This window comes from Pelodiscus sinensis, chromosome 8 (assembly GCF_052426305.1).
Source record: "Pelodiscus sinensis isolate ZL-2025 chromosome 8, ASM5242630v1, whole genome shotgun sequence".
Lineage (NCBI taxonomy): Eukaryota > Metazoa > Chordata > Testudines > Trionychidae > Pelodiscus > Pelodiscus sinensis.
The window spans coordinates 35,208,662-35,221,368 of record NC_143059.1 but is presented as its reverse complement, the minus strand read 5'-3'; the positions used below and the strand labels follow the sequence as shown (position 1 = coordinate 35,221,368).

General features: G+C 35.9%; 1 protein-coding gene across 11 annotated transcripts in view; it reads right to left on the bottom strand.

The window, feature by feature from the left end:
- PCDH15 (protocadherin related 15) overlaps nucleotides 1–12,707 on the bottom strand; it is a 1,468,744-nt gene that overhangs the window by 614,935 nt on the left and 841,102 nt on the right. For all 11 annotated transcript variants that reach the window (XM_075935032.2, XM_075935036.2, XM_075935034.2 and 8 more), the window contains one exon: nucleotides 8,789–8,854. In XM_075935032.2, coding sequence (XP_075791147.2) covers nucleotides 8,789–8,854 — 66 coding nt within the window. The remainder of the gene's footprint in view (nucleotides 1–8,788; nucleotides 8,855–12,707) is intronic.

Here is a 12,707-nt window from a genome sequence, read left to right as displayed (position 1 = left end):
ATGTATGAAAGTTGATCAGCATCATACTATTTGAGGAATGCAAATATTCTGAACATATGAATAATCAAAATAGAATTATTAATAAAATTTTAATAAGTCATTTTGAAAATGACACTTATTATGAGAAAAATTTTCACTTGAAAAGAACCTCAAATTAGTCCTGTGAAGAATAGAAAGAATTAATGTTATTTTTGCAGATTACATACTATATAGGGTTTAGTAAAAAAATTTCCATGTTTTGTCTGATTTAATGAAATCATAGATTTTAAGGCAAAAATACGTTGCTATGGTTATCTAAACAGAGTTCTTGCACAGCACAGTCTATAGAATTCATCCAGCAATTCCTTCACAAAGCAAAACATGTGGTTGAACTAGAGTTTCTAAAAGGTAAAAACATTCAATCCATCTTTAAAGTATAAATCAAGATTTTCAGAAGTAATTAGTGATTTTAGGTGCCCAACTTGATGCACCTTAAAGGACTTAATTTTAAGAAGTAGAGAGCACAAACTCTCTGAAAGCCATGTACCTTTGTGAGTGTATCAAGTTGGGCACCCAAGAATAAAGGTAGACAAAAAGTAAAAATCACTTTTTGAAACCTTGGTCCTTTCTAGTGATGAAAACCTACCACATAACTTAGTATCGTGGTATCCAACATGTTAGCCACATATGCCTATTTGGTCAGTGCAGTGTGCCTAGTTGGCTAGAACAATAAAAACTCAAAAATTGTTGCATTCAAAAAAATTTAAATAACAAAACAAAAATGTTCAGATAATAGGAAAAAAGTTCAGAAGATCTTTGTTAGTGCTAAAGGCTCTTTACATTAATTTGACCCATCTTCTGGATGGAGACTTCTGCCAGTTCACAGAATAGCTTAAACATGCTGCTTAGTCTGGAAATCATCATGCATCGTCATAAGCCATGGCTGGTATTTGCAGGTACTAGTTTTCCACTGGTATTTATCATCAAAGTCTTTCTGAAATTACTTCTGAGTTCTCTGTGTGAAATTATTTGTTCTTGGATAAAACAACTCAGTTTTCAAACTAGTCAGTCTTCTCCTGGTATTCATTTCAACCTTCAAATTTATGTGCAGGTTCATCATGGTCACACAATTAGGTTCAAATGTTGGCTGTTCAAAAGCCAAAAATTTTGTTCAATAAATATAGTGGTGTACATAAAAATTTATTCTCAGAAGTTTTTTGCTTGTTTTTTATGGCTGTTCTAAACAACAAAATCTAGCATACAAGCATGTATTTGAAGAAAACAGTTATGTCTGTTTTTGAAAATTTAAAATAAATCTTTAACAAGTTTAATGCTTCCAGAGATACTGAATTTTAAATAGTAGGGTACTTTTTTGGCCTCCCCATCAATATTGCTTATTTCTGCTTTATACTGAAACTGAACAATATTAATTCATTTTTCTAGAATTGCATTCATGGATTGGTTCCTTATTAGAAAGCATAATACTGAACAGGTGAAAGTACTAGTACCAAGTCAAACAACGCTGAAAACAACAAATCTTCGATAGAAACTGCAGCAAAGAAAGAAAAAGATTGGAAAGACACCAAACGTTAATTTCAAGAGAAATGGGAATGGGAATATGCTGACACTGAGGTGAATGAAAAGCCCATGGCTACGTCTAGACTGGAATGATTTTCCACAAATGCTTTTAATGGAAAAGTTTTTCCATTAAAAGCATTTGCGGAAAAGAGCATCTAGATTGGTTTTGCAGAAAAGCATCCGTGCCGATCTAGATGCAGTTTTGCGCAAGAAAGCCCCAATCGCCATTTTCACAATGGAGGCTTTTTTGCACAAAACAATACTGCGTTGTGTACACTGGCCCTCTTGTGCAAAAGCATTTGCGCAAGAGGGCTTTTGCCCGAACGGGAGCAGCACAGTATTTACGCAAGAACACTGACAATCTTACATGAAATCGTCAGTGTTCTTGCAGAAATTCAAGCTGCCAGTGTAGACAGCTGGCAAGTTTTTCCATAAAAACAGCTGCTTTTGCGGAAAAACTTGCCAGTCTAGACGCAGCCTATGTGTTTGCTGTGTCGTACAACAATTCTGGCAAATTAGACTAAGGGCAAGTCTAGACTTGCTTTCACTTTCAAAAGAAGATATGCAAACTCAGCATGAATTTGCATAACTTCTTCTGATTGCTTTTTCAAAAGAGGTTTTTTTGAGAAATAAAGTAGTCTAGATGTGGTTCATTTGAGAAAAAAATCCTTTTTCAAAAGAACCATGTAAAGCTCATTTTTTTTAGGAAGACGGTTCTTTCAAAAAAGGCTTTTTTTCTTGAAAGAACCGCATCTAGACTACTTCCTTTTTCGAAAGAACCTCTTTCAATAAAGCGATTGGAAAAAGATAGGCATATTCACTCTGAATGTGCATTTCTTCTTCAAAAGTGAAAGCAAGTCTAGACATGCCCTATGAAGGCATTTCCAGGGACAGCACAGTGATTTCAATCCAGTGTATCGTATTGGAAGCAAAAAGTGAGCTGATAAAATTGGTGACCTGAAATTGAATTTTGAAAAATAAAAACATAAAATAAAAAAACAAAAAGAAAATATGGAGATATATCTATCTCATAGAACTGGAAGGGACCTCAAGAGGTCATCAAGTCCAGTCTGCTACTGTCATGGCAGAACCAAGTGCCATCCCTGACAGATTTGCCCCAGATCCCTAAATGGCCCCCTCAAGGATTGAGCTCACAACTCTGGATTTAGCAGGCTAATGCTCAAACCACTGAGCTCTCCCTCCCCCTTAGAAACCATTTAAAAACCTTTTGTTCCTATCTTCATCTAACCTGGTAACTTTAGCCATCTATAAAGCAGTGTAGATACTTGCTCACAGCAGGAAGCCATTTTTAGATGGAGAATGGTAAAGGAAATTATTGTTTTCATCATGGAAATCATAAAGAACAAATGTGAAATAACATCTTGAAGCTCATTCAAAATTTGCAGCTGTCACCAAACAGTTGCGCATTGATTGAAAGATTTGTCTACTAATCTCAAAAACCACTTGCATGCTGAACTTGATTAGAGTTTGGCCTACTCATTGGCACTGGCAGAGTCATGTGACATCACGCTCAGTTTATCTTTTGGATTTGTTTTGTAACAGAAGATTTCCAGATTCATGAAGAACTATTATCAGTGTGTGGGTTGAGAGATCCTACCCATGAATCTGATGTATTCAATGCTTTCAAAAGTGTGTCAAATGATTTCAACTTGGATTTAGCAAAATTAGCTTCTGTTACAACTGACAGTGTACCAGCTATGATGGGAAAAAATTCTGGAAATGTGTGTCTTGTGACAGATCACCTGAAATCTAATAAAATGAACAGCAAATTGCTTTCCTGCCACTGTATTTTGTATTAAGAAAATCTGTGTGCTCAGATGTCCACAACAGATACTACTCATGGAAAGACTCTTGAGTGATTCCTTGCACTGCTTATTCCAATCAGAAGCTTCCTTGTGGAGAAAGGAATGCTGGATAGGGTTTGTTTGTTTTTTTGTACTATTGAAGATAAGCCTTGGCAATCTGATTTGTGGTTCCTGACTAATATCACCGGTCATTTGAATGAACTCAATGTATATCTTATTTTCAATCTATTTCAAAATAGCTTATTTTGAAATTTGGTGTTTCAACACAGCACTAAGTTTCGAACTAACAAGTTTCAAAATGAGAGGAACTGGGACGTCGAAATAGTATGCCCATTATTTTGAAAAATATTTCATAACAGGAGGCTTGTTAAAGATGTACTTTCTTGTGGCTACTGCTTCAGAGGTGGCTGGACACCACAGCCTTAGTAAATTGTTCTAATAGTTAATTATCCCCACTGCTTAAAATTTTCACCTTATTTCCAATTTAAATGTTTCAAACATCAGCTTTCAGCCAATTTTAACTGGAACTGGTTATGTTTTTGACTGCTAAACCATAGACCCATCGGAATCGGGTGTATTTAGAATTCTTTTGTTAAGAAGTCAACCACTCTTCTTCTACAAAAGGCAATCATTCTTTATTTGAGCAAAAGCACAGAACAAAACAATGGGCCAGATTTTTAAATAGAGTAATATAAATCTGATTTAGTTTCATCTTCTTCTATGAACTTATTCTAAATTTACACCCATGTAATGGAAATGAGAATCTGCCCCAAACTGTGCTAACAGGGAACAGAAGGGATAAAATATCCAAAGAAGTTCAGTTAGTAAACACAAGCAATGTGGATTCTCTGTAAGTTACCCAGATCATTTCAAAATGATCTTGAAATAACCAAGCATTACTAATTATAATGTCTGTTTATACATTACAAATTGGAAGAGTTAAAAAATCCCCTCTTTCCATGGATTACTTTTATAGCTTTGCCTTTTGTCAAAAAATGTGATTTCAATCTGTGACTGAAGAATATTCAGATAAATTTGTAAAGTTTCAATTAAATCATTGATGCCAAAATATTACACATATAAACTTCAGGATGAAAATGAATAAACGTACATTAAAAGGAGACTATACTGCTCATCCCAAGCTCCCTTCTGATTTCATACTCCATACCCTATAGATATTTCACACACTATAAATTAAAGAATGATGGAAAGTTACTGAAGTCTACATTATGGATATGATCCAAGTCCTTCTCCAGTTTGGTGCATATATATCAAGAAATATGATAGATGGGGTAGAGAAAATAAGGGTCAACTGTTTGTGCTAATAGTAGAAAAAGAAAATGCATTGTTAAAAAGCAAAATAAGCTACACAATCTCCTGTAATACACCTTTTTAAAGTGTTGTTGAAAAGCTGGGTGTTGAAGATAGCTTTAAAGTACAGATATTTCCCTTTATACTTTGTTTAGATTACCTAAGTGGTCCTCTCACCATGCATAAATTTTACTCATATAAAATTGGATTCACAGTTCTTTGGCTCAAAGGGTTACTAACTGACACTAAAAGCAATATAATTTTCTTTCAGGTTATTTTTTTCCTTTTTTAAAGTAAGTGTTTGCTGTACAACAACAACTTTTCCATTTGTTTTGTGATGTTTATTTTAGGAGAAAGGGTAATGGAAATTTAACTTTGCATTTCATTATCCATATTTTGAAACAAGAAGATCAGTGTTCTATTTTTTTGCCACAGGCAATGAGCAAATAGTATAGCACAGGAGGTCAGAATTTGTGCAAAATTGTCTGTTAAGCTTCTTTGTGCCAATTCAGACTCCCATGGAGAGTTACAGCAACCTAACAGCTGAGCTATTATGGCAACTGCTTGTGATCCCTTCTCTGTGCCCTCTCTCCGTACATCAACCATTGGAGTGATAGGAGTCATTCTAGCTGTGACCGACTTTTAGAAAAGCCTACTGATACCAAAATGTCCAACTTCTAAGAGCTCTTGCAGACCTTCTTCACCTGAATGTCAAGAACAAAGGCCATACTTCTCACAAGATCATGAGAAACCCTGTGGTCATCTGGCAGAGTCACCTGGGCATCAGAAAGGAGATGCAACGGTATACTGAGGTGGTGGCTGATATATCTCTTGTGATGGAGAAGACTGCTGGGTACCATCTTGGTAACAGACACTGGAAATGTTTGATATTTTGATGACCTTATTGCACTCTTGAAGCCAAATGAGGTGACAGAGAGGCAGAAGCACAGAGGGTAAGGGGGCAGGCAGAGCCAGTAAACACAGGAAGCTGGCTTTCAAGTCAGCTCCTCATGCCTATCGGATCACACGAAGCTGCCTGCCCCCAGTATTACTGCCTCTCTATCGGAGGCAGCAGTGCAGGGATGGAGATGGCAGGTGGGAGCCGATACACAGAGGGGAGCCAGCTTTTAAGATGGCTCCTCGCACATGTTGGCTCTGCAGAATAACCTGCTCCCTCATTGCTGCATCCTACAAAGGCTTAAAAGCTGGCTCCTTATGAGCACTGGCTTCATGGAGCAGCCCTCCTTCTTCCTCCCCCACTCACTCCAGTGCTGCCTGTGATAGTCAGCAGCGCAAAGCGGGAGGGAGGTAAGCAGAGCTGGTACACGCGGGGTCAGAGGCAGCAGCATGGGGGCGGGGGGAGGAAACAGTGTATCAAGTAGTGAAAAAAATCCAGAAATAAACTTACTGTAAAAGTTAATTAGCATACCTTGATTTGTGCACTATTTTCAGTATTTTAAATGAATATATATTTTCCATTTTGCTTATTTCAATTTTTATTTTAAAATCATCACTCTGTAGGTATTTAACGGACTCCTGATTGCACACAAATAAAATGAGGTAAATCACAATAGCAATTACTATTTCTTACTTGCAATCTAGTATGCTTGATAGCTAGATAGCAATCTAGTATGCTTGATAGGTGAAATGTTTATACTCGTTTGCAGCTAACTCTTAATAGAATTCTTTAGTCCATGAATTAACCAAAGAATAATAAACACTGCTTCTTTTTCAACAGATTGCTATAAAAGCAAAACCAATTGTACCAAATTTATTGCTTTTTGGTAAAAGTAGAAAATACAGACAAACTAAAATAGGTACTGTTTGCTTCTGAATATTTAAGTATTCTTAGGTATATAAAATCTTCTATTACATCTGTATTTCACTTACAATCTTCCACCTATATAGAATTTTAAGGTATATCAAGTTAATTTTGTATAATCACTATGGAAGAAAAAAGCAAAGGATTCAATTTATAACTTTGTTTGACATAATGGAAATACGATAATGCTATCTAATGAAAAAAATACTAATATTTAGTCTGTTAATTATTTTTGCTGGTGGTTCAAAAATGTCAGGAAAAAAGTCATAAAATAGCTGCTTTGAGTCTCCAGGCTCCACTCACACAAATTGTTGCTAGAATTGCAGCTGTTGCCCCTACTATATATGCAGATACGATTGCTACTGCAATTTTCTTCAGACTAGTGTTTCAGAGCTTCAGTGGACATGAACACAAGAAAGTTAACACACAGAGAGGGAAAAATAACCAATTGTTAAAATCTATTCAAGCAGAGCCTTTAACAATATTTTACATTATATAAAATAGAACTATTAGGAACAATAGATTTTCATTTTCTTAATACAAAAGAATGTTAAATCGATAGCTGTACAATCAGAAAAAATTGCATCGTCAAGGATGCACATGACCTTCTACAATTCTAAACAGTATTTTGCTCAGGCAGGCAGGCAAGCAGCAGCAAATATGGTCCACTGGTAAGAACTGTTGATTCTGTATTACACTGTATGGCCAAAATTCTTCTCATATACACTGCAAAATGTCAATCACTCTGGGTCATTGACTATCCACAGTTCTATGCCTAACAAATCTGCAAAACCAAAAGCTGAAAGCAATGATTTCTTAGATACCACAAGTGACACACAATGTGTATATGTGCAGCATAACTCTTATTACAACTCAAATGTTCTCTCCAAGACCTACATTCTGTTGCATACATTTAAGACAGACATTAACACTCAACAGCTGGCTCACTAAGTAGAAGGGTTGAACAATAAAGAGACTAGTTTTATCTTTTCCTTTTTTTTTTGAGCATTAGCAGGCACCACCATTGGTTTTGATGGATGCATAAAGCCATATGGCAAACATGGAAAAGGAATCCAAAGCATTCTTTAAAAATCACTGCCATTGTTCCAGTGACTTCAGAAGTGGACATTTCAGAATAGTTTAATTTCTCTCTCAAAACAGCTTGGGAAACACAACTGGATTCTTTCCTTAACTGTCACAGAGTTATTCAGAACATTCATAATATTGTTACAGGGGGAAAAGGGGCTACAATGGATTTCAAACACCATTTGTGTCTATTTTAAGCACAGCTCGTACTCTAAAGCCAAGATTTTGAAAACTGGCTAGTTAGCAATTTTGGGTGCTCAATGCATTGAAAATTGTACTATATGAAGATGATTCAAGGTGAGAAATCATCAGTTGAAGCAATCAAAATATACCCTTTAGAAATCTTGGCCAAGATGTTTAGAAAATGCCTGAGAGTCTGATCTCAGATAAACTTTTCAAGTGCCTAAGAAACGTAAGGTCCGTTTTCAAAGTCAATGAAATGTGATTCCTAGGCCACTCAGGCATTTTGATATTTTTGCCTCTCATCAGACTTCCTTTGTGCTTACCACAATTTTAAAAGAAAATACTCATAGTTCTATCATATTATATTTCAAAGTTGTTATTTCTGAAAGCTGACCTATAGAGTGTAACTCAAATAGTTACAAAACTGGAGTATAAAATGAACAGCGAGCATAATGACATCTATTCCAGTTGCAGACTGACTGCTTTTTGTATTGTCAATTAAAAGACTGGTTTATGTTGCTTAGGGGAAAGAAATCAGTGATAAATGAAGAAGAATTTTGAACTACTGTACTATACATACCCAGCATATTCTCTCATTTATTTTGATGATAAAAAAAATTAGTCCAAGCAATAACTCAAAGATACTGGACATTTAGAATGCCACATTTAACTCTTTAATAGCAGAACAAATTGGAAGGTTATTTATTTGTAAATTTGATCTGACAACATGGAACAAGATAACAGATTGGCAAATATCTGTAGATTAGCAAACACAAAAACACAGTGGTACAAAACATGTATGTTGCTATTGAATATGTGGTAAAGATTGACCAGAATTTTTCCTCCATGAAAACTCAGTTATTCAATACATTATTTGGGTATTATCAACTGAGCAGGTATACTTACTCTGTGATACATCGTAAACAATTGTGGTATGAGCACTCTTTTTAATACCAAACACATAATCACACAGAATATTTTTTAGAAGACAGTGTACACTCACCGTTTCGGCTTTCTTCATCAATAGGAACTATTGTGGCTGGAGGACCTGCCCTGGCCAACTTGCAGTCTATAAATACAAAAACAGAAGTTATCTCTGACTCCAAAGTATGTTCCATATATTTCCAAGATAATTGTTAGCTAATCACCGATATAAAGGGCCCAAATGAACTTTATTCAAAGCCTGAAGTAAATGGGAATTTTCATGAGATACTACAGAATTAGAACCTAAGGATCTCTCCCATCATGAAAATGAAAATGTCACAATCTGCTCTTATTATGACTTCTTGTATACGCTGTAACTGTTATGACACTTTTACTTTCAATATCGTGCATACACACACCAAGCTTTTGCCAAGTCACAACACAATACAATTCCTTGCTACACTGTAGACCTATATTCATGTTTCTCTAAATATACCCTTAAGGACCACTGTAGAGCAGCAATCCTTCAGGACAAAAAATATAATGGTAATTTAACTCAAAGAATATGTAGAAATGATTAAAATTGTACTTATAGTTTCACAACAGAAACAAATATGATTGGAATTTAGTTGCAATAAAATGAACTGATTAAAGAGAATGTTCTGAAGAGAATAAACATGAAAAACAGACAAGCAATGTTCAGGAAGTTACATTTTGCCATCTTACCCTCATATTGCCAGTCTGGAGTCAAAAGTTTAGAGTCATCAATGGGAGCAGAGCAGAATAATGAAAGAAAATAAGTAAGATTTTGTTGTTTAAAGATAGATTTTAAGACATACAAAGCAGTAAACTCAAAGCTACTATATACAAATTTGTAGTTTATTAAATTAATAGATAAACGCACAAATACTAAATTTGATGCATGTTAGAACCTGCTAAGCTCTATAGACTGAACAGGACAAAGATCTTGTTTACTCCTTTAAATTACACATGGATGAAATGCTTTTAGTTTACAATACTAAGCACTTTTCACCTTCTAAGAGTCTCAAAATACCAGTGAAATATGTAGATGAGTAGGTAAATCTTACCATTCCCATTTCATAAATTTGTAAAGATCTTTAGGCATTAACTTTGCGAAACTCTGAAAGATCTAAGTGACCTGAAGGGCGTGTCTATACGGTGAGTCAATGGGCAGCAAACTGATTTGTAAATCTAAACCACTCTACTCTGCCACATACTCAGTGGTCATGTAGAGGTTTCTGCCATGCACTAGAAGTTCTGTAGAGTGAAGTAGGCTGGTGCATTGTAGGTTCACACCTCAGCTTGCCACATATACACATGCCTTTTAATCACATTTTCAAAAGTAATCCACTCTTCCAGAAGCGTAAGACACTTTGAAAATCATTGGGACATAAGTGCCTATATACATAAGTTACTTTTGAAAATGGGACTTATGTAAGTCAGCAAGGCCTTGCAAAAAGAGGGAGCAAGGACCAACTTCTTCTATTGAAAGAGACAATCTTTCAAGCTCCACAGAGGTCTTGATTAGGAAAGCTCAAAATCTTCTCTCTTTTACTAACAGAAATTGGACAATCAAATATAACCACAACCACCTTGTTTCTCATATATCTTGTAACCAACATGGCTACCACAATACATTTAAAAATCTGTGCCCAAGTCTCAGAAATTACTTAAGGCTGCATCTACATATAGGAAAATTAGCATCTGTATTCCTCCACTAGTGATAGCAGAGGTGGAGTCCAGAGTCTACATTGAATTCAGGTGTTCCTAACTACTAGGTGATCTAATTCTAGTTTTAGTCAGTGACAGAAGACACAATGATATAAATGTTTTTTTTTCAATTTTCAGTAGAGATTTTTCTTTTGCTATCCCAATGCAAGTACACACTGATTCATTACAGATTCTCACAGACTCAGACTTTAAGGTCAGGAGAGAAGCACCATGATCATCTAGCCTGACTTCCTACACATAGCATGCTATGAACCTCATGCAACCACTCCTGAAATAGATCAACTGACTGAAGTCCACAAATCATAGTTTGAGGATGTCAAATTACAGAGAATTAACCATTTACACTCCATGCATCATGTTGCAGAAGGTGGTAGAAAATCCCTAGTGTTTCTATCAATACGCCCCAAGAGGGAAAACTTCATCCCAACCCCAAATATTCCAATCAGTTAACCCTGAGAATGTTGCCAAGATCCACCATGCTGATACTACTGAGAATTATTTCTCAGGTAACTTATTTCTCAGAACTCACCCCATCTAGTGCCCCACCTCTACCCATTGGGAATTTTTGCTATTGGCAGCTGTTGATGGGCTAAGCGCCAAAATAGGCATTCCCACCATTCCAGACCCTCTGAAAAATGTATCAAGCTCAAGTCTGGTCCCACTGGAAGTCTAGTTTAGAATTTCACTCTTCTGATGATTAGAAACCCTTTCCTAATTTCAAGGATAAACTCACTTTTGGCCATTTTATATCTATTTTTTCTTGTGTCTATGTTGGCACTTAAATAACTTTTACCACCTCCTTATAACCTTCTTATCCCTCAGATGTAATTGTAAAGAGCAATCAAATATCTCTTCAGCCTTCTTTTAGTTAGGCTAAACTAACCAGGCTCCTCTCACGAGACAGATTCCTCAGATCATTCTATTAACCCTTCTCTGAACTGTTCTAGTCTGAATTCATTTCAAACATGGAAGACCAGAATTGCACACACTATTCCAATTGAGGTTCCACCAGTACCTTGTAGAATGGTACTAACATTTCCCAGTCTCTAACAGAAATACTTCTTCTGTTGCACCCTCGGATAGCATTAGCCCTTTGCATGGCCACATCACATTGATAGTCATCCTGTGATCTGTCAATACTCTCAGGTCTTTCTCCCGCTGTGTGTTCCAAGTGATAAGTCCCTATGTTATAGCAAAACTTTTTGTTTTTAGTCCCTAAATGCATGACCTTGCACGTTCCAGTATTAAGTTATATCCCATTTACAAGGTCATCCAGATCTTCTTGTATGATATTCTGATCTTCCTCTGTATTGCCTGTACCTTCCACATTGTTAGCACACACAATTTTTGTGCCAAGATCAGTAATAAAAATGTTAAATAAGATTGGACCTAAGATCATTCCCTAAAGATTTCTACTTGTAACCTCCCTCCAGACTGACCATTCACCTTTCAGCATGAAACAGTCTCCCCTTTAGCCAGGTCCTTCCCCACCTTTCAATTCTTATAATAATCCCTACGGTGCCATGTGGAACTGCATCAAATGCCTTATTAAAATCCAGGTAAATTAGATCTACTGCATTTTCTTTGTGTAAAAAAAATCAGTTATCTTTTCAAAATAAGGAACTGGGCTTGCAATTTCATGCGCTAGTTTCTTTAATATTCTTGGGTTGATATTATCTAGTCTCCCCCTTTTAATCCCATTAAGCTGTTTGAGTTTGACTTCCACCTTAGATGTGGTAATTTCTACCTTCATATACTTTCATTGCCTTTAGCCACCTTGCTAATACCCTCAAACTCCTTATTAGTCCCATTAAAAACAGAGGTAAAGTATTTGTTTAGATATTGGGCCCTACCTATATAATCCTTAATAGTCACCTAAGTCTCAGTTCTTAGTGGTCCTACATTTTTCCTTGTTTTCTCTTTATTTATGTGTCTATAGAACTCTTTACTATTGAGTTTAATTCCCTTTACAAGATCCAACTCTGCTTGGCTTTTGTCAGTTCTCACTTTATCCCTAAATATTTTGACAATAAAAAGGGAGGTTTCTTTGGTCCTCCCTCCAAAATAACTGTTCAACCTCATTTAATGAGGAATAAGGGTTATTTCGGAAGAAGGGTGTTCTCCTGAAATAACTGCATCTACACCGCATTTTGTATTTCAAAATAGCGCCATAACGTGATTATGCAAATGAAGCATGGATATTTAAATCCCGGCTTCAATTGCAATTTTGAATGCCTTCATTTGCA